The sequence below is a fragment of the Ostrinia nubilalis genome, chromosome 12, assembly GCF_963855985.1.
Source record: "Ostrinia nubilalis chromosome 12, ilOstNubi1.1, whole genome shotgun sequence".
Classification (NCBI taxonomy): Eukaryota; Metazoa; Arthropoda; class Insecta; order Lepidoptera; family Crambidae; genus Ostrinia; species Ostrinia nubilalis.
The window spans coordinates 11592527-11615836 of NC_087099.1; the positions used below are offsets into that span (position 1 = coordinate 11592527).

At 35.8% G+C, this 23310-nt stretch overlaps 1 protein-coding gene across 2 annotated transcripts; it reads left to right on the forward strand.

The window, feature by feature from the left end:
* Positions 1 to 1807: 1807 nt before the first annotated feature.
* On the forward strand, positions 1808 to 13934 carry LOC135076950 (tetraspanin-5). 2 transcript variants are annotated; one of them, XM_063971473.1, is made up of 9 exons: positions 1808 to 2059; positions 3000 to 3120; positions 4112 to 4185; positions 4560 to 4634; positions 5370 to 5468; positions 6062 to 6241; positions 6904 to 7026; positions 7587 to 7703; positions 10198 to 13934. In XM_063971473.1, exons 1-9 carry the CDS (start codon positions 1970 to 1972, stop codon positions 10264 to 10266), a joined length of 948 nt encoding a protein of 315 aa, XP_063827543.1. In that variant the 5' UTR covers positions 1808 to 1969; the 3' UTR covers positions 10267 to 13934. The 2 variants fall into 2 exon arrangements, with proteins under 2 accessions (XP_063827543.1, XP_063827542.1); XM_063971472.1 differs by lacking the exon at positions 6904 to 7026.
* Positions 13935 to 23310: the final 9376 nt, after the last annotated feature.

Here is a 23310-nt window from a genome sequence, read left to right on the forward strand (position 1 = left end):
CAAGAACAAATTCGAAAATTTTAATTAAAACCTCTTACTGATATGAAATGCCACTCGTGCGTGTTTTATGTTTCCGTTTAAATTTGTATTTGCAGCATGTGTAAGTATTGTACTTACAGTATACCTAATACCTTCATTTTTTAACTGCGATTTATGTTATGCTGGAATAATGCATTATGATCAGTTTCATTGCTAAATGCATCTTGTTCCTTAAACAGCGTCCGGGAGCAGTGAACAACTGTATTAGGTTAGAAGAAGGTATTACTTATTTACCTATAGGTATCTACACTCGGCATCAAATAAATCGCACCTCCCGCGACAAGCACTTATCAAACGTAACTATGCATCCCCACTTTCCACCAACATTGATACCATTTGAAAATCTAGTTCATAACTTGATTTCATTAAAGGAAAGGTTTTTACCCCAAAAATGTGTCTTTAGAAGGATCCAGAGTCACTTTTTCAAAAAATAGGTAGTTACGTTTGGGCCAACTTTTATGACTATAAAACTGTTAAATTGAGATTAATTGCTATCTATCTGTTAAAAAGGACACGTAAGATCATTATTTGGTTTTATAACCACAAAAATTGGTCTAGTTACTTGGGCCCATAGATGAGCCCCAACTGAGGCCTTTTTTCAAGTCACATATGGTACCTGATAATTGTTTATAAAAAAATTAAATGTGTTTTTCTTTAAGTTTTTTTATTGGGCTTTCAAATAACACCAATATTGTTGGGGCACCATGATTGTGTCAGAAGAAAATCTTTAAAGTTCGCGTCGCGGAAGGTGCGGTTTATTTGATTTTGAGTGTATATCCTTTGGATGTTATGGGCTCACAGCGTAAAAGACACTTGAAAACCCCAGCCTCCGTTTGGTTAGAACAGTCACGGCAATCGAAAGGCTGTGCCCGCTTAAGTAGGTAGGATATACTAGCTAAGATTCTATAGATATTTAAGCTTAAGAAATACCCGAAGCAGTATAATTTTTTCAAGTTTTAAAATCGTTGTTAATTAAAATAGTTAAAGTTAAGTAAAGCTTAGAAGAAAAGGCTAGGTACGTTATCGGCAGACCGCAAGTCTAGGGTTCGACTCCCGATAAGAAGACATAACAGTTTGACTGAGATCATACAAATTTGTATTTGCTTAGTGCATCTCTCCCAGTGACACGATTCAATACAGACACGACTAGGTTAAATCACATTAAATAAATCATAATAAAACTGATATTTTGTGCTCTAACGTTACATATTTTTACATGTTTATTTTTAAATTAAACAATGCCAGAACGCTCCATATTACTGAACGCTACGATAATTAATATAGTACCTTACTTGAAATTAAGTTGCGTTAATATTTATTCCACTAAACTCAAATGAAATTCTTTAAGAAATTAAAATTGCCGAATGCTGAACATCATTTAACTTTCCCGCCAAAAAGTTTTTTTTTCGTTCATAAATAGCAGCGTCATCATGTTCTGTGGGCAGCGCTTTTTTTATTTAAATAGTTAATTTGTATTAAATATAATAAGGTTTATAGAGGTTCAGGTCCTACATTACTTTTATTTAATTCCTTCAGGAACGAGCTACGGTCAGGGACCATTTCATTTTTTTTATAATTTGACTCTAAAAATAGATTCTTGATTTCCGAACGTAAACATATTGACGCTTAAAATACGACCAATTGCAAGAGCAAATTTTATGAAGTGTCATTTTATCTTCTTTCTTTTTCGCTCGTTGTAACATGGCATATATCTGTTTCATACTATCCTAACCAGTTTACAATTTAAGTCATTTTAATTTAGTAGCATTATATGTACTGTTTTCTTTCCTTGCCTTCTCATCGGTCGTTCACTTGTTTTAATTTGGCCTACTTGTTTATTGTTCCTAGTTTAACACCCATTTAAATCCCTACCAGATGTAGTGCGTTATCAAGACTTATTTTTAATTAAAACACAACATCACACTGCAAAATGCCTAGCATGAGAAAGTATCGAAGGGACACCAGCGAAGTCAGCTGTTGTTTGAAATATGTTATATTTGGTGTAAATGTATTGTTCTGGGTGAGTTTTTGTATGATATTCGTTAATAACATACCTAGTTATTTCAATAAGTGTTGATATAATCATTAATTGTGGCCAAACCTGTGATGAGAAACTAGGAGTCAAGGTTGCAGTGAGAGTAACATTACCTCTACTTCTCAGTACTGTAGCCGACCATTTCCTTTGAATCTCATTGTTTTGACTATTTTTTAACACAGAAAAAAGGAATTAGATCATTCGGTAACTAATTTTGTAATGCAAACTCTAATTTCAAGGGTGGTATAGTTGATTATTTTTTCCTGTGTAAGAACCTCTAAGCATAAACACTAACACTTATTTACACACTCATCGCCCAAAAACATTGAAATTAATGCCTCTGGAAAACTAAAACTAAGTAAACCTAAGATATAAGCAAACAGATCTTATCTTAGCATTAACCTTGAGGCAGCAAAAATCTAATAAAATCCTGGTTTTGATTATGTACTTTCCAAAGCATGAGTCAGGTCAATTAAATATTTGTTTAGTACTTTTATTTTTGTAATTTGAATCATACTGTAATTAGGTATTTCTTCTTGCATACCCATAATAATAACCTGGGCAACTTTTTAAAAAATTCCAACTGGACAACCCAGGGAAACCTATCATAGTCATTTCTGCGAATATGATAAACAAATATCCAGAGGTCAAAGAGAATAATTATACCAAATAAATAATTATTTTGTTGATAACATGCACAATGAACAATGCATTAGTGCTCATTCTGTGAATACGATAAACAATTATCTGGGATTCAAAGTATTTCTGTTCCAAATAAATAAACTTTGTTCATAACATGTCAATAAAAGGGGAAATGAATATCAATTTACGTTAGTATACTAAGTACCAAAGACATGTTCAGTTGTTAAAAATGGCCATGTCTGGTATGAAGATCCTTACGTTAATCACTCAATTGTATTTCCAGTTCCTTGGTTTAATCGTACTGGCCGTCGGAGTGTGGGCGTGGACTGAGAAGGACACCTTCAACAATCTCTCCCGACTTACTAATATAGCACTCGATCCTGCTTTTATATTAATATGCGTTGGTGAGTTCCGATTTAATTTTGATAAATTTAGACAGTAATTAGTTATTATTATTTATTTATTGACAATTTAATATAAGATATCTATAAAAAAATAAATTAAAAGTGTTAATTAGCTGGTTAACAAACAATTTTCTTTTTATATAAAAATGTACAAGGAAGAAGCTCTAAACTAATTTTGTTTATACTTCAAATCACGAATGTATGGATTTGTAGTATGAGTTTAGTGTGTCATTAACACAGTATGCTCAATTTTGATTACATTTGCATTGTTTAGCCAGAATCAAGGTTGAATTACATTGATGCAAAGAATTAAACATATTTTAATTTTGATTGAGGCCTGATTGCACAATAAAAGACTAAAGTTTCATCACAAGTCATTCATGTTTTACTAAAATTCTATTTAGCCTATTCTCATTAATTTTTATTTTATTTTTCCTAATTAGTTTTTCTGTTAACAAGTCTTCATACTGCCAATGACTTAATTAACTACAAGACACAATAAATTGATGATGTTTATGTCTGTTTATAATTTATGGTTAATTTTAATGTATTATTGTTTTTATTATGAAAAAAAAAGCATAGAAAAATCATCTATATTTGATGCTATTCGATTTTTTCTAAACAATAAATTGATGATCTCGGAATCGCGTGGTTTTCCCGATAGTTGAATGGATTCCTATATCACAGTCATACTTGTGTGTATTCCTTGTTATATGGTGTCTTTTGTAGTTCTAGCTTTCCATATTATGATTTATGTACTGTTAGGCTGAGTTACATCACCTAACTTTGACCGTTACTAACGATAACCGGTGCTTTTTGTATGGAGTTTGACAGATTTTTGATGTTTGTCAAAGTCAAAGTAAGATGGTGCAACCCAGCCTTAAAATCTATTACATCTACCTAAGATGCTTCAGTGTTAAGTTTGATGTGCATTTGTCTAATATTAGCTGCTGATAATAAGTAACTCGGTGATAACTTTGTTTTATTTCAGGGACGATAACATTCATAATTGGCTTCACTGGTTGCGTGGGCGCGTTGCGTGAGAACACATGCTTACTGGCCTGTGTAAGTATTTAAACGAGATAAAAGATACCATACAATTCAATGGACTTAACTGCTTCTGGGAATCAGATGCAATTATTAAAGCATCTAGTACATGAATGGTGTTTAAAATAGATCTCTAAAAAGAGCTCAGTACTTATTCAATTGACTTTGAAGAAAAGATGTTGCTTTGATAGTTTACAGCGTAACTCTAAACTAACGTAAACTCCTAGTCCACCCACAAGGTGGACCAGTGACATCATAAAGGTAGCAGGCAGGTGCTGGACGCAGGCCGCTACCAACCGGGCAACATGGAAAGCATTGAGGGAGGCCTATGTTCACCAGTGGACGTCATATGACTAAGATAATGATGATAAACGTGTTTTTTTCACTTTCAGTATGCAGTATTCCTTGCTCTATTGCTGCTGGCGGAAATGACAACGGGAATACTGTTCTTTGTTTTTAAAGATTGGGTATGTGGACCAAAGATTAGTAATATTTGATGTCATTAATCCCATCCCAACTAATATTATAAATGCGAAAGTAACTCTGTCTGTCTGTCTGTCTGTCTGTTACGCTTTCCCGCTTAAACCTCGCAACCGATTTTGATGAAATTTGGCATAGAGATAGTTTGAGTCCCGGGAAAGAACATAGGATAGTTTTTATCCCGGTTTTTGAAACAGGGACGCGCGCGATAAAGTTTTTCTGTGACAGACAAAATTCCACGCGGGCGAAGCCGCGGGCGGAAAGCTAGTTCCTTATAAAGCCTGGTCCGTGAGCACGTAGAATTTTGTCCAATGACCCCAAGCTACCCATCCTTATCGCTCGCGCGTAATTATATTGCAGTCGCGACTGTGTGACGGGCGCCCGCAGTGAGTGTGCGAGCGTGACAGCAACATAATTACGCGCGAGCGATAAAGATGGGTAGCTTGGGGTCATTGGACAAAATTCTACGTGCTCACGGACCAGGCTTTAGTTAGTATAAATATAACCCGATCGAGCTAACTGCGCACCTCACTGGAATGCGACTCCCTCCCACCGCATACCTCCCCGCGTTCGCCCCGTCCGTACCGGAGCGTCGATGTGACGTCACGCCCGCCAGGTACGCAGTTAACTCAACCGGGTTATACCTATTTGTATGAGTATCTAATATATTTATTCAATTTGATGTATTTTAGGTTTTAAGTGTATTGTGAATACGTTTTCAGATCAAACAACAAGCTACAAGTGGTTTCCAAACGTTTATCGCGCACTACAGAGAAGATCCTGATCAGCAGAACCTGATAGACTGGATTCAGGAAGATTGGGTATGTTTGTTATGTTTTACTAGACCTAGAAATGATCCAAAAGGTTTTTTTGCTTAAAAATCTGCTGGAAATAGATGCGTTTGGATGCGATGTTCTGGAATAATCTAGGGTAAAGTACTGGCTAAATTGTTGTGTCATTATTTCAGTTTATTAAGTCTAGGCGCAGACCACCGACTTTTAGTTGCCCGATAGTTCGGCCCGATTCTAATTTGTATGAAGAATCAGCCGATACCAAATCGGTGTAATATGCGCAGTTTCTTACGTATCCATACTAACAGCCTTTTTTTTCTTTTTTTTTACGGGGATAAAATGCGTTGAACCGCATACCTACCCTGCGGGGACAGGGTCGGTTATGTGGGGCTCACCAAGTTAGAAGGACGAACTGACTAACAGCCTGACCCAACTATCGGCCAACTAAAAGTCTGTGGTCTGCGCCTAGGCTAATAGTGTAGGTAGTCCTCTAGTTAATGAGAGCGACACATCAGAGATGCTTTATTTTTCTCCTTTTTTGCATTTTTTATCGTACAATCATAACACTTCTTGTCTTGGCGATATAAAGTTGCAAATCACTTTATTTTCGGTACACATTACAGTTACAATGCTGCGGCGTAGAGGGTCCTTCGGACTGGGACCGCAACGCCTACTTCAACTGTTCGAGCGGAGCCGTCGGCTCGAGAGAGGCTTGCGGCGTTCCCTTCAGCTGTTGTAGGAGCAAACCGCAGGACATCATCAGGAATAAGCAGTGCGGGTATGACGTTAGGAAGCGGACTTATGTGAGTATTAAAATCTTTATTTTTAGAATAAATTAATTAGTACTGACAAATCAATACATTTTGCGTGACTATGTGAGTCTATGTGGTCTAGTCTAATAGAAAAGAGTTAGAGAGACTTATGCCCATTTATACCATCAATCCTTAATTTTTAAATGACCTCTATGGTAACACATAATATGAATTTTGTTGACATAGGTGTCACTTAAAAATTAGGGATTGATGGTGAAAACGGGCATTAATTTTGCCCTTACTGGGCCTCATAAGAAGGCTCAAGGTCACCCAAACGGCGATGGAGCGTGCTATGCTCGAAGTTTCCCTGCGAAACGAGCAGATCCACAGGAAAACCAGTGACTCACATAGCCTGTAGAATCGCCGAACTTACGTAGTGGCCGTTGGGGCAGAAAAGTATTCACGGACTAGAGACGTAGTGTGGGCAGTCCTCCCACTCGATGGACTGACGATCCAGTAAAGATCGCAAAAAGCACTTGAATGCGGGCAGCGCAAGACCGGTCGTTGTGGAGATGCTTTCTAGAGGCCTTTGTCCAGCTGTGGACGTCATTTGGCTGAAACGAATGACACTAATATCTTAAATATTATAATCTAAATTAGGTATTGATAGATGTTTATTTGTCTACACATTTTAAATGTTAACAATAATTTAGCAAGTAAGCGAGCGCGTGATTCACGAACGAGGCTGCCTAGCGGCGGGAGAAGATTGGCTCCAAAGGAATTTCGTCCCTGTCGCCGCGGTCATTCTGGGCCCGCTGGCTTTGAAGGTTTTACAAGTGATACTGTGTAGTCTTTGTTGAAGATTCAACCTTATTATTAGCACTATAAGGCCCTTATTATCGAGCAAGGAAGTGAAAATTTTCATCGTCTTTTAACCTTAATACAAAGCAATAAAGTTGAGAATAATGCAGTTGCATTATCATTGACTGCTTGGGTTATAAAATGATGCTCAAAACTCGATTTAAACTGAAAAGACTCAAGACTGATTGGTTGAATTGCAATATTTGGACCATCACAGCCTTTTTTATTTTTTTTTACTTTCTTGACAATTCATACTTGGTTGTCATTTCGTAATATGGGCCTAAATGTATAACTCACCTTAGATAGAAAGTACCGTAGACTAGATGTAGAAATCTCATTTCGTGATTAAGATGCGCGCCGCGATATAATTTTATCGATGTTAGGCGACAAATGTATGGGTTTATCGCCTAATCGATAAAATGTTTCGATTAAAAATATAGTGGCGCGCATCCTAGGCTAGTTCGTCACACTTGATTTCTTCGTCCACATTTTGTAGCTAGACTTTTGGTCACGTTTTATTTTCTTTTTGTTTTAGAACTTTGACGTAGCTAAGATAATATATGACAAGGGCTGCTTAGAGGCCGCCGAGGAGTGGTTTGACCACAACCTGTTGATTGTAGCCACATCCGCTGTTTGTACTGCTTTTGCACAAGTAAGTTGTGTTGTGTAGTTGCACATAGTTTTTATTCACTTTATGTGTAGAGTTGAAACCAAAAACATTCGATATATTTTGTAGCTTTGTACATAAAGGAAAAAAAGGTTTAAATGTTTTTGGTCTCACTACATTACGCTTATTTTTGTGATACATAGCTGGACACAAAATAGTTGAATCGTTAATTGACTAAGGCTGAGTTGCACCACCTAACTTTCACGGTACCTATAACCGGTGTATTTTGTATGGAGTTTGACAGATTTTTGATGTTCGTTAAAGTTGAAACCCAGCCTAATTGAATTACGGTTCCCAGCTATGTTTATGTAATTATTATGCTAAACAAAACACTGTGGTTGTGGCAGTGTCACTTTATTACAGTCGTGGTCAACTAATTAGGGACGTTATATGACTAAAACACAAGACCGTCTCTCCTGTCCGAAAAAAATATTCTTCACGAGGCTTTGTAGCATGTGCCTATTAATAACAAGTAATTTGGCTAGTATTCTAAATATTTAAAGACCAGAAAAGAAACTAGCTAGTTGCGATCAATATTTTTAAAATAAATAAATCATTTCCACCTACACATTTATTGACCTAGGGATGGACAACTAATTAGGGACACGTAACACTTTCACTGTAAATGTAAATAAATTGGAAATTATTTAAGTGTTTATTACATAAAAAGTTTTCATTAATAAATATAGAATACAAAACAAAATCATCAAACGTATTTTTATAACCAATATGGTTGGTTTTGTTAGTTATAACCATTTGACATCGGCGCGGCATGGATGCAATCAAATCATTACAGGTTTCTAAAGAAATATTATTCCAAACACCATTAAATGCCACGAAAAGCTGATTTTTAGTGCCAGTACGTTGAGCTGCAACTTTTTCCTTCGTTTCATACCATAAGCTCTATAGGGCTTAAGTCTGAGTTGTTTTCGGGCCAATCTAGTACCGTCACTGACTGTTGCGCTAGGAACGATTAAACAGAGTACGCGGTATGTTTTGGGTCGTTGTCGTGTTGAAATGTTCATGAGACTGGTAAGACTTCTTCAGCATACGATAGCATCGTTTTCTCCAAGATTTATTTGTATTGGAATTGCTCAAGTTTAACTTCAGTTGTTTTTATAGGTTACACTCTATGTCCAGAAAAACAGCCCCAGATTTTTATATTGACGCCTGTATGTTTCACCTGCTTCTTCGTTTACTTTGGTATCATTTCGGACTTTACAGGTCGTCGCACGTATTGTCTGTCATCGGATGAAATAAGATTTATCTTGATCTCATCAGAAAACAGCACTATCCACTGAGCAAAAGCCTAATGTCCATACTTTCTTGCAAACGCCAATCTTGCTTCTTTGTGTTCCAACTTCAGTAGTGGAACTTTTCGAGGAACTCTTCCTACAAGCTTTGCCTCCACCAGTCACCTTCTGACGGTCCTCGCAGATACTCCAGCAGTCAGATCTGGTCCAAAAATCTCGCTCTTGGTCAGAACAAAACCCTTAAAGGGGTCTCTCTTTGCGAGAGTGACCATTCTGCGATCATCGTGTGGGGTTGTTTCTATTGGCCTCTTCCTTCTAGGCATATTTTCTGTGGTTTCATGATTTTGAAATAAGCCACTGCATTGTAGATTCATGTTTTTGGAACATTTCAGATGATCTGAAATTTACCGGTATGGCCATCCACACTGATAAAGATTGATTATAACTTAGCGCATTGTTGCTTTTCTTTCAGCCCATTACCTTTAATAGTTTGATGAGTTTTTAACTCGCAAGATAAGAATATCGCTTTTCAAATTGACGCCGAAATTACAAATGAACAGAATAAAAGTTATTACTTTTTATTTTTTTTAATTTAGAAATAAAAACTAAAGAGTTTTTAACTCGCAAGATAAGAATATCGCTTTTCAAATTGACGCCGAAATTACAAATGAACAGAATAAAAGTTATTACTTTTTATTTTTTTTAATTTAGATAAAATTTAAATAAAAACTTAAGCGTCCCTAATTAGGTGGCCAGACCGTCCGTACCATACTTAACGATTCATGTGATTTGATTAAGATTTTTTACTAAAGTAGTAAGTTTTTTTGTTGTTATTGTATTCTGTTAAATAGAGTACTTGATAGTCAATATGTTTACAAAGTAACAGCCAGTAATATTGAATGAAGCTCACAATAATAGGATATGAACACTTAGTATTGCTTAGTATTCTATCTGTCCCTAATTAGTTGACCACGACTGTATGTAGTTTTAGTAGGTGCTATTTTGAATAAAAAATACTTTCATGTGTTGGTGACTATCCCAGTTGGTAAATAAATTGATTCTGTACCGAAAAAAGTGAATTTACGTTTTACATTCATAAATAATGACGTCACTTTTTGAAAATCCCACATAAGTAGTTCAGTGTGTTAATCATTATAGACTCAACAACATTTCTCCTATTTTTATTAGCACATACATTTTTATTAACCCGCTCTTATCTTGCTCAGATATTGGGAATATGCTTCGCTCAAAATCTGCGCGCTGACATCTTCGCGCAGAAAGCGAAATGGCACTGACAATCAGCCTCTCCTGCCGCCGTGTGACGCCGCCCGCGCCGCACGCGCGACCCCTATGGACTACTCTACGCGCGCACGTAACACAGTTTGAATTTGAATTTAGAACCCTTCTCAGTTCCTCCTAATGTTTTTTTTCTCTTGGCTTCCTAAAGATGTACAACATGCCAGTTTGAATTTGAATATAGAACCCTTCTCAGTTCCTTCCAAAGATTTTTTTCTCTTGGCTTCTAAAATATTGAATGCCAACCAGTTTGAATTTGAATTTGGAACCCTTCTCAGTTCCTCCCAAAGATGTTTGTTTTTTTGTCTTGGCTTCCTAAAGATTGAATGCCAGCCAGTTTGAATTTGAATTTAGAATCTTTCTCAGTTCCGTCTCATGATGTTTATGTGCCAGTTTTTTTGAATTTGGAACCCTTCCTAGTTCCTCATATTGATGTTTTTTTCTCTTGGCTTTCTAAAGATGCTCGTAACATGCCAGTTTGAATTTTAATTTAGAAATCTCAGTCCCTCCAGTGATGTTGATAACACGCCAGTTTGAATTTGAACTTTGAAACAAGTTTGAATAGATATTTTTACCAGTTCTAATGAGGTTTACAAAAGCAGACTTGGTGTGATGTGATGTCCCTAAAACAATAGCAAACTTTTTAATGTTCCAAGTTAAGTCTGAAGTGTAACCACATAAAATAACATAAAATAAATTTTGTTTCCTTAAATTCAGCCACAAGCTGAGTGAATAAAGAATAAAGAAAGATGCAGGCATCTCTTATCACTTGAATAACCATATAACTTGTGTGTAACAATATGACGTATTTATTATATCAAAGTTTTTCCAACTAACATTTAAAGAAAACGCGCTACTGACCTTAAAAAACTTGTTGTTGTAAATGTGTAACGTGTTAAATATTGTAAAACAGAAACAAGTAGGTCTTAAAAAGTAAGGCGTACTTCTCAATTGTAAGTCTAATATTGTACCTTATTGTTATTAGCGTAAGAACCTCACGACGTAATCTCACTTCGTCTTACTATCCCTACGGCATAAGTGTTACTATCAAAATTTTTGGATATTGAACTTTTCCCTTTTAGTGGCACCTTTCTTAATACCTTCCTACTTTCCGTTCACGAACTGCTTAGTTGTATGGTATTACGTAAACAATTACAATTTGAACCTTAATATAGTTAGGATAATGCGCAGAATACAATAAATCAATAACGAACAAGCAATTAAGACCCATATTAGCAGCGCTCTAATGATTGAATTCGTATCATGCGACTAAGCATACTCGTGGACATTTCTCCCTTTCATAATCCGATTGTGCCTGTTACATTATAAGATGTTAATAACATGTTGTTAGAAATATCCAATGTATTTGCCAGTGGATGTCTAAACTCTAACACTAAGATCCGTATTACAGAACGAAGCCCAAAATTCTATTCAATCCAAAGCATAAATTGGGTTTAAACGTCAACGTTAAGGCCAATTTCAAGTGCAGATTTTTTAGCATGGATCGAGTTTTCGGTTTCCTTTCGTAATATGGGCCTAAGTGACTGTTAAATCTTGTTAAAATAATACAGTGAAGAGCTTTAGATGTTCTAAAGAGATGTGTTCAATTATTGGCCAATTACTAGCCTTAACGGGAGCTGTGAGATGAATTTAGTATCTGACTTAAATGTTATGAAGAATTAGTAAAGTTGACGGAAAAGACAATGTTATAGATCTGCCATCGTGGTATTCATTAAGTACAATTATTTATTTACATACACAGAAATTTATGCAATGGTATTTGAAAATCGTTCTTGTGTCGATCAAATTAAAGTACAGAATTGTTAAATTGCTGTTCTATTACGAGAAGGTAATGTTGGATTGATGAATTGATGTTATATACTCGCGTGGAAATGTTTAGGGTCGTGTGAAATGCAGCAGGAGAATAATGGCTGACAATATAATGTTGAGTGTATTATAAAACGTATATTTTATTATAGTCTGGTCTGTGAGCACGTAGAATTTTGTCCAATGACCCCAAGCTACCCATCCTTATTGCTCGCGCGTAATTATATTGCTGTTGCGACTGTGCGACGGGCGCCCGCAGCGAGTGTGCGAGCGCGACGTAGCTTCGGGTCATTGGACAAAATTCTACGTGCTCACAGACCGGGCTTTAGTGCTAAGTTTACTAACTCAAACGGTTCAATAACATGTCTGTTGTCTGCTTAGTGTAGTGCTAGTGTAAGGAAATGTTGTATTCGTCTAACTTTAAAATAGTTATTATGGCTTTTTAATATTTTTGTAGTTCATCATCACATGTTTACATTTAATTTCTTATGTATTATGAGACACGAAGATCACAATCGAATATTCAATGAATTTAGTGCACTGATATTACAAACAAAATATTTATTTCAATGCGGTGCAAATGGATTTTGATAAAGAAATTATTTAACAGGATGCTTTAGAAGTTTTGCCTTTAGACAATGTAATTATAACATTCTGTATAATACGTTTCGACTTAGCGATAATTCGATTCGTTAGCGATGTTATGCGAAATATTACATTGTCTAAAGGCTTTCGAATTTTATGAATCTTCATTAAAGTTCTGATATTATTTTCGTAGATTTATCGACAGACAGTAGACATGTTAGCGAAATTAGTGATTAAGAAATACTCATTGGTTCAACTTTATTGACGCTTTGCCAGAATTTACTTAACGTTATGAAGAGTACGTATTTACTTTGAGTATTATGCCGTTAAATCTCGAACGTTCTAATGTTAGCACAAAATTATTAGCTTTACATTAACTTTAATTATAAGATGCTCCTGGTTTCTCATCGGCTAGTCAAATATACCAGGCTGTCATACAAAAACCTGATTTTGGTTAGTAACATACAGGGTGTAAGAAGAGGTTGGTGAAAACTTCAACATTGAGTTCTGATGCTTTTAGTATTTTTTCCCGGAAAATGTTTGACTTTCCAAATAACATTTCTGTGGAATGTCGTAATCTAGTCTATGATAATTTTTGTTTTAGCTATGGACATTAAAGCTAACAAACTAAGATGTAACAATAGAGCGTTAAACATTGAAAAGTGAAAAAAAAAGTGAATTGATAAAAAAACGAAATACTTTGAATTCCGAAATACGAGGGTAACGATATTTAGTTCGGGACTAACTAAAGCATAGACTGTGTGTTCACTGTTTCAGTTTTTGCCAACCTCCACCTTCAATCTTGTATTCTGACCGTCACTTCATAAAAAGATGTCCGATCGTATGACTGATTTGCTTGGCGGATAAAAATCCGGGGGCTTAAAGCCTATTTATACATATTTTTTACATGTTTTATCATAGCTTTAAGATGTTTATTCAAGTATAAGCCTAATGGTTAATTTATATTCAATATTTTATACAATAAAAGTTGGTTTTATGCATTTCTTATGATGTAATCTCATAATTGAATCTATGGTTCCGTAATTTACACCCTATATAAATGTTGTTCAAGTATTAGCTAAATAAGGTTTTCTCTTTTTCTGTCTTTGACATTCCTATGATTATTTGCCTGACAGTAACTGTGCCTGAAGTAATATAAGACAATCTTAATTATGAGATACTAATGCTTGTAGTAATTGTAAGCTATTCATAAGTTGATAATGTCCATTTACAATAGATAAGGATTACTTAAGAGTTAAGAGAATAATTATTTGGAATGCCACTGCCTTATTATTATACAATATTTCTTTACTGCAAAGTTTTATACATGCCTGAAATATTCCTTAAACTGTTATAAGTTATATAAAAACAAAAAAGAGTTGGCTCTATTATTTGTTGAATTGTATTTACGAAAGTATTATTTTGAAAATGTGAACATTTTTTAACATGATCACAAATGTAAGATTATCTTGAAATGTATTTATATTAGCAATGATATTCATTTTATTTTGAGAATGATCTAGAAATTGATATTTTATACGCAAATGTAGTAAATAAATAAAAATGCAAAAATATCTTTCTTTCAATTCTTTGACCTAATGTTTTGTTTTAAGTATATTTTCAGACTGAAGCTTTGCCCTAACTTACTTAACCGAAGCTGTAAACATTTTACTATCAAAGTTACTAGAACCAGAGTTTAAAACCCCGTAAATGAGTATTAACGGTCCGTCGTTCGACACGTGGGTCACGCGCACATAGGGTTACCATACATCAGGATTTTCCAAGGATATCCGGACATATCCGGATTTAAGCCTTCCGACAGTTATTTTCCCCCTCTTTTTCTGTCTACATAGAAAAAGCAGTAATGTATACGAGTAGTTAGGTAAGCCACAGTTTCAGCTACCAATTTATGTTTTATCTTTCATACTCTCATGAAATGGTATTTTTTTGCGATAGAACGAGACGCCATGGCCGGAAATGGGTGACCCACTGTACTTTGTTTTGCTTTATGTATCTAGATGTTTAATTGATATTTGAAAACCCGCGTGACTTAAATAAGTAGGTATCATTGTCTGGACCATTTCTAAACGTCTTAACTTTTTGGGACTTTCCTAATTTACCATGGCAACCCTACACGCACGTAAACAGTGATAAGCTGAACACAAATGGTGCGTTATTTTCGGTTAGCGTAATGGACGCGGGTTGTGACTTAACACTTACTGGTCACGTCGCGGACAGTGACCGAATGAATTAATTTATGGCAACCGAAAAACACCCGGAGACACGGTTAGGGAAATTCAGCCATAATTAAATTTGTTAGCAAATAAAGGCCTTTACTCAGAAGTGACCGAGCATTGATTGCCTTTACAGTGATATTGGAAAAAGAGGTAAAACTCGTTTTCCGACCTAGTAACTAAGTAAATATAAAATTATATCACATTACTTTTACTCTTTATTGTTATTATTTTAATAAACCTTTATCATTCCTTACCTACTTAAATTTATAAGGTCAAAATATGGTCTAGGTACTTCACGTCTTATTACCAAGTGTAGGTAAGTACGTAGGTAACAATACAATCAATAAGTTATATTTCTTTGATGTGATTGTTAAAAACATACAAACACAGTGCTTTGATATGTAATAAAAGGATGAAAGAAATCTTTGATGTCTCAAAAAAAGGAATCCTGTTAAAATGAAAGGAGCCCCAGAGGTCATGGTTCAATCAACTAAGTTCGATTTTCATCACGTTAAAAATCAGTCGGGTTATTTTATTTGTCTGGATTGCCCGAAGCAGTAGGTACAAAAGTATCTTAAGTTACCTATGGAGAGTTCAAATTAATGTCTATACTACCCGAAGCCGTACTTACGATAAGTTGAAATTATATGGGATTGTGTGTAAAAGGTTTGTTTTGAAGTCTACTTCATCATCATCATCCCAGCCATAGGACGTCCACTGCTGAACATAGGCCTCCCCCATGCTTTCCATGTTGCCTGGTTGGTAGCGGCCTGCGTCCAGCGTCTTCCTGCTTGCTACCTTTATGATGTCGGTCCACCGGTGGGTGGGCGTCCCACGCTGTGTTTTCCGGTACGCGGCTTCCACTTCAGAACCATCGGCCGTCAGTTCTGCGTACTATGATAATAGATAAAGTATAAAATAGATAAAGTATACCTACTTAGATCATTGTAAAAAAATGTGATGTAGGTAGGTAGGGGAACCTGTTGTACTTAGGCCAGTTTTTCGAATTTTGATTTTTTGAAAAATAATGGTGATAGTTAAACTTGTCTAGTGCAGTTATATTTAAAGATCATTTAATTAACTACATAATTCATTCATAAAATTGTATATAATTTTAAAAATTTGGGCATAGGTACTAGCTGCTAGAAAAAAAAAGGGAAAACTGTCCTAGGTACAACAAACCAGATGTACCTTGGACCGTGTACGTTGTACCTATTTAAATTTAAATAAATGCTTATATTCGCTTCAATTTGTTAATTTTCTGTTAAATTATTATTTGAAATACCAATTATTACAGTTATTAGCAACAATATCTAAGTAAAAGTATTTTTTTTAAAAGATCCTCATCCATATTTTTTGTACTAATTATTTTTCACAATTTTTTGGCAACAAATCACTTAAGTTTAAGCCGGCTCTCCAGTCCATGTTTAGCCTTACACAATCAACAAAAATATGACAATATTCAAAATTTTTTCTAGAAAATTTTGGTGAATATTGATATGTTATGTCGTGTAGGACAAAATACGCGCTGGAGTGGCTTTAACTTGCAATCTAGTTTTTTTTATTTCTTATCATTTAACATAAATTCTAGCAAAATATCCATTAAAACCGCTTTATCAACAAAAATAATGTTAAAAAAGTCATATGAAGATACATTAAACGTAAATTTAAAAAACATTAGAAATTAAAAAAATATATATCAAAAACAGACTTTAAATTGCTATTTTAAGGTCTTCGGGGCATTGTTTCTATAACAGTATAATATGTTTTTTATATTACAATAAAATTCTCATTAAAACATAATGAAAATCAGTGACCAAGGTACATCGCTAGTTGGGTGGTCAAGGTACAACATTACGACTACTTCACTTAATAAGCATAATAAACCCACTTCCATTTGAGCTTAGGATCTGAAACTCATATCGTCTAGTAGCTCGATATATAAAGATTATGTTCTAACTATAACCGTTTTGTCAAACATGCAACATTTTTCATAAATTGACATGAAGTAAACCTCCAAAATCTCACTGCGTCAGTGTAAAATATTAAATTACCATTTTTTCTTGTACTTGCACGGCGTCGGCGAATCTTAGCTAACTTCACGTTAACGTTGACAAATGACGTATGTAATACCCTAGACAACTTTTCATAAAACCGCATAATTTAAAAAATATATACAATTGTTTTAGGTACAACTCTGTCCAAGGTTCAACAGGTTCCCCTACCTACATTGTAATGTCACACGCATCGCTAACGAACGAAAAAAGAATTGGGCTACAGCAGTCTAGGTTGGTGGTAGGTCTCGATGTCGAGCTCTACCAGCACCTTCAACTCTGTATCCATGTAGTTTTAATTACAGCAGTTACCCCAGATATAGCTAAGTAAATCAACATTTCCGACTGATCACACAGCAAAACAGATCCCCCATATTATTATTGGAGCCCTGTCGCATCGGATGGGCGTCAGCGTCACCGTGTCGCGCGGCGTTGATGCCGTTCATTTGTCAGCGATGCCGATCCGGGATTATTCGGGCACAGACTATCGTCAAGCAGATGTCAATTGAATTTACCAAAATATTTTTTAGCCAGGAAATAGGCATGGCTCTTGGAACTAAAGAACCTTCTTAATTGACTGTGGTGTCTAATCCCATGACCAGACTACAGAGTAATTTCGAGACTATTCCCATTTCTCGTTCCCACTGCTGCATCTCCTGTGTATAGCTGGGATCTCCAGATTGACTGCCAATAAAAACCCAACTAGTGAAGTCTACAGAGTACAAGTCAGGCAGGCATCTAAAAAAAACATAAACCTTATTCTAAATTAAGGTTGCCTTATTATAAAAAAGAGATTAGGCTCTACCATAGAATGGATAGCTTTACGGCTCTACATTGATTACCTACCTCACAAAAAATTCGCAGCGGATATTTTACAGTCAATTTGTTTAGCTTTTAGGTATTATTCCATTACACTGTGGCATGATCATTGGCCAAATCACTGATCGCAATTCCATCGTAGCTTCAATTCCTTCTCATGGCGCGTCAATTTGAAAGACTGACGGCCGAATACTGAAACACTACTCAAATCTGTCACTCAGCTGACGGGCTCCTAAATTTAAGTATCCTTCAATTTTAAATGGTATTCTCAAACGCTACTCAATGGATTTGAAGCCGTGATCAGCTAAGCAGCTCTCAAATGTTTACATAATGGCAACATTTACCAAAAAAAGTATGTTTTCATTTACACAAATGATAACTTTACGTCTTTTATCCATTACACGCAGCATCGTTTGGTTATGTATTGTCTTTTATGGAAATATACTCAATCAACTTAACATAGAACAGTTTATTTTTAGTTTCTATTATATAAATCTCGTTTTATCATATAAAAAAATTAATGCTTGCATTTTTATTTAATTAAAAAAATAATTTTAAATGTGATACTTTTTATTGTTGAAATCTATTAAGTGGCGATCGTGGACCGAAACGTAACCACAATTGACATTTATCATTGTTGACTGACAGAGCATCAAATTGACAAATCAACAACTCTTGGAAATGCTGCTATGCGATGTCCCCTTAATCCTCAGAAATAGGCATGTTTATGTAAAGCGATTTCATAGCAGCTATTTTGGTTGTTACTTCGTGCACTATACGATGCACAGTTGGCTGTTAGATGTGGAAGATATCACCCAGTACACGTTCATAACTTCCCGTTGCGTAGAACAGTAGGGTTATAATAAGTATTTGGTCCACTGGTTGTATGGCATTTGGTGAGGGGTTTCAAAGAGCTTCCAAATTATGAATCCAGAAACAACACCGTTTCTTTAGAGACGCGGAACCTCGCTCGGAATTGCATGTCATTATAATAATATTTTTCAATAGCGTTCAGCCTTATTGCGTTCCTGCGATTAGATCTAGGTATTTCCTCGAGGCTCGAAAGAAATGATAACGTTGACACACATTATTTACCACTATTTAGGTCGATTTAGGTATAAGAATAGGATTTAAGATACCGCGCAAGCACTCTCAAATTTAACAGCTGCTTAAGACGATTTGACAGTTGTTTGAGTAATGCTTGGCGTTGAATGGCGTTTCAGTATGCGAAAATTCATTTAAGTGGCGTTTGAGTGCAACTTAATTTGAGAGGTGCTTAAAAATTGAGAACTGCTCAGATATTGTTTTGAGTATGCGAAATGTAAGTTTAGGAGCTGCTTAACTATTTGAGAAGCCGTCAAATATTTAAATGGCGTTTCAGTATTCGGCCGTGACGTGTTTGGGAATCATTAAGATTAGATAGATAGGTAGGGGTTCTATTTTCACCCCTACACAAAAATACACATGCATTAAGTAGGTACACGTACGTGGAAAGTTTTAAAGTATTTTTAACTAAGCAGCCTGTATTTTAAAGTAGTCGGTGCTGGTTGACTTACCTCTCTCGAATTAGCAGGCCATGTCAAAACCGTAACGTTGAATTATTTATGATTCTTCTTCTTCCATTATTGAGTCTAGATATCAGACAAAGTTACTTATTTAATGACCCCCTTACCTACTTATAGTAAAAATTTAGGTACACACGTGTTGAACGGAGATGTAGTACCTATAAAATAACATTTCTATACTAAACATCATATGCACATCATCTATGCATTTTATTAGTAAGGGGGTAAGTAGGTATGGCGGTTTACCTACCTACCCATGGTTTTAATATTATTATGATTAATGTTTTTCTAGTCATTAGTAATTTTATATCAAAAGTAGGTAATTCCTATAAAACTACTAATCTGATCGTAACCAAAAACAGTCCATTATAAGGCATACATTAAAAGGGTAATCAACAAAGGGAGCAGTAACCTCTATAAATCAGTTCACTGACAGACGATTAGCAAGTTAGCAACCCATTAACTTGACTTTACGCTCGGGAATAGTCGCGAATCTATGGAAAACAATGGAGATTTCGAGTAAACGATTGCATAATTAAATATTTCTCATCATGGTTAGATAAGTAGTTCGGTAATACCTACTAATCTATTATTTTTTATAGTAATAGCTACACGTTTAGGCATATAAGAATGATTACCTACTTTCCTACACTACACTATCTTTTCTCTATAGGTAGGTAGAGGTACTAGGTAGGAACTCGTATTTTCTTGGTACGGCGAAAAAACAGGAACTTAAAGTGCTTTCAAGATTCCAAGTCCTGGAAATACATTTCTCATAGAACCCCTATTTAATTTCTAAATGTTGAGAAAATGTATAAAATTCACTTCTTGGTATTTAAGTACTTTGTAATTTTAGTTATCTCTGTTTGAGTACCGTTGAAATCTTTGTATATATTGTTGTGGTTCTTTTGATATAAACTAATTGTTCCTACAATACAAATATTGCCTCTTACGGACAGGGGCGTAGCTACTAAGGGGCAAGGCGGGGCGGGGCCCCCAAGCTCAGGGGGCCCCCGAATCCTTACCAGAAAATCTCAACTGAACTGAACTTTTATAAATATTCTCCCATTTTCAAAATAAATAAAGATAAATTCGAAAGTTATACCTAGGGAATTCCCCTAAATTCTTTCTGTGGGTTGGCAGTGTTGTAAATTTGACGGATAGCGATAGGTGCGTTTTATTATGAAGAGAATAGAACTGTTAAAAAAATTGTATCAGGAGTAAGTAAGCTTAATTTTAATTTTGATAAAACCTAACCAGTTTAGATTGCCATGGGCCCCCATTTTTTTATTTGCCCCAGGGCCCTTGGTTACCTACCTAGCTACGCCACTGCTTGCGGGCAGGCAGGAAAGGGGTGGCCGACAATGGGAGCGGAGGCCATAAATCATAACACTGACAGGCGATTAGCAACCCATTAGCTTGACAAACCCCTGGAATGATTCGCCTTCTGCCGCGAAATCAATGGAATTCAATGTCAATTTCCAGAAATTGATTCGATAATATTTTGACGGAAACAAAAAATGATTAGGATTTTCGGGGAAGAAGTCTGTTGTCGTCAGTTGACCTAGCTACTTTAAGAATATTGTAACCCCATAATACTTTTTTGCATCATCATCATTTCAGCCATTACAGAACGTCTACTGCCTGAACTGCCTCCCAAAAACTTTTTGCTTACAATCTTTTGCAGTTTTTAAGGTACACTCTCAAATTAGGTAAAAACTGTAAAAGATTATAAGAAAAAAGTTCTAAAAAGGACTAAGTAGAGTCCTTCAACTCAAATATTCATTCGAATATGATTTTTATTTCGAGAAATATAAAAAGCATAATAAATTAAAGTACCTACTAATAGAAAAACTATAGTGAGGATGCGGAAGTGTACAATCCTCAAATTAAACTGATAGGTATTATTGATATTCAAAGGTCTTATTAAATTGTCTGCCTACTTAATCGCCAGGTTTTACAAAAGTCCAAACCTCATTGAGAAAGGTAGGTAAGTAAAAGAACCGTCCAAAACATCTTTAAGACAAATGACTATCCCCGAAGCTCTAAAAAAATCACTCCCCCATTCAAGTTGCCGAAAAACATCAATTTTATCTTGTCCGCATAAAGTTGATTAAACTGCGCTGTTCCAAAGCCTGAAGCACCGAAACTGAGGCTAATGAATTCGACAGACGGATTAACTTTAATTACTCTCACCGAGTACAATAAGAAGCAAATGGCGCTACGTGAACGCTAATGGCAAACATAGGAAGGAATTTAAAACATTTGAGTACGTTTTGAACATGATTTTACACTTAAATCAACGGCAGGACGCTGGATCACAAAACTCTAAAAAAAAGGAACCCATAAAAATACGATACTGCACTTACAATTTGGTCTTACATTAACTACCTTTCTATCAAAGATGAGTTCTACCGGGTCTTTGCTACGAAAGATCAGGTAACTAATAACTTTCCTACATAGAAGTTACTTAACGAAGTAGGTAGGTAGGTACTTAATGGTCATCAATTCTAGTAGTTCATGGAAATACCTACTTCAATGTAAAGTTTAATAGGCGGTAATGGTAACTTCTACGAAATTCTATACTTACTTACAGGTAAACTTGGTTAGTAACCAAGTTTACCTGTAAGTAAGTATAGAATTAAAATTAAAGTTTAAAGTTAAGGTGGAAAATTTAAATGTTTACCTAGCTAAATAATATTCCAAGTCTAAGAAAATTCGCTGGTAGGAAAATCGTTTCCAACAAAAAAGGGCAGTTAAAAACTTAGCCCACTTAAACCTGTACATACATAAAACATGAAAAACGAAATGCGATTACAATAATTACCAGCGCTGAGAATGTGCAGCGCCGATTTTAGATTGACCACTGTAATTAGAACTCCTGGGGTTACCTCGGTTAGAGGGCCAGACGTTGTTAGGGTACGTTCCGTGAGTAGTGCGCCGGGCCAAGTTGCTGTGGTCGGCACTAAGACCCGAGGAGGCGAAAGGCCTCCTTTGTTCGCGCGTCGCTCATTTGCTGAAAGCCTCGGCTCAAGTGTCGTCAGAAATCCGGCCATTTCTGTTCCGCCAGTGCATTTAAAAATGAGACGTTTTGAATTTTAAACCATTCCAGGTGTACCCGATGTTTGCGGCCGGCGAAATTTGTAAGCGGTTCATTAAATTGCAACCGTCACGCCATTCCACAAATGGGTTTTTCGTTTGAAAAGAAAATGTTTTGCGGAATAACATTTAGATAAACCGCTTTACGGTCTCGGTTTTTGTGTGTTCACGTTAATCGTAGCGGTTATATCCGTGCCGGCTGTTGTGTGCGTCAATTGTAATAAACAGCATGGAACGTGATATTTCGAGTAGCATTGAGTTGCCAGGTACATAGCCGGCATTACAAAACATGTTATACAAAAGGGGAACGGAACAACCTTCATAGAGTTTTATAAAATAAAAATACGCTCCGGTTGTCTGAAACATTCGCAAGCTAAGCGAGCGCCCCGCAGAGCCGTGTCGCCTGCAACGACGCGGTGGGAAGCGCCCTTTACGGATTTCACTGCCAGTTTATACTCACCTACCTACCTCTTTGTATGAGGTAGCTTCACTGCGTATTAACTTTTTTATTTTACCTAATGGCATTTCCCTGTGAAGTGCCTATAAAAAATAATGCGGCAGCCAGCCGTGCGATGTGCTTCGTTATGTGTTGAGTACGTAGCTTAGCGTTACAATCCTCTTTGGTTACAATTTTGTTTTTTTACTTTATCTTTATTTTGCTTTGTTCGCATTTCGCTTTCGTTGTTAAATTTTGCAGAAATCTTTTATTATTTTACGTTTAAAATAGACATTAATCATAAATTCTACGGCCTTAATCTCGCGATCTCTATCGAATTTGCGTAAGCCGGCCCCCAGCTTTATATTTTAGTTCTCTTCTCTGAAATAAATCTCGAGATATCTTTGATTTAGGCGTTTTG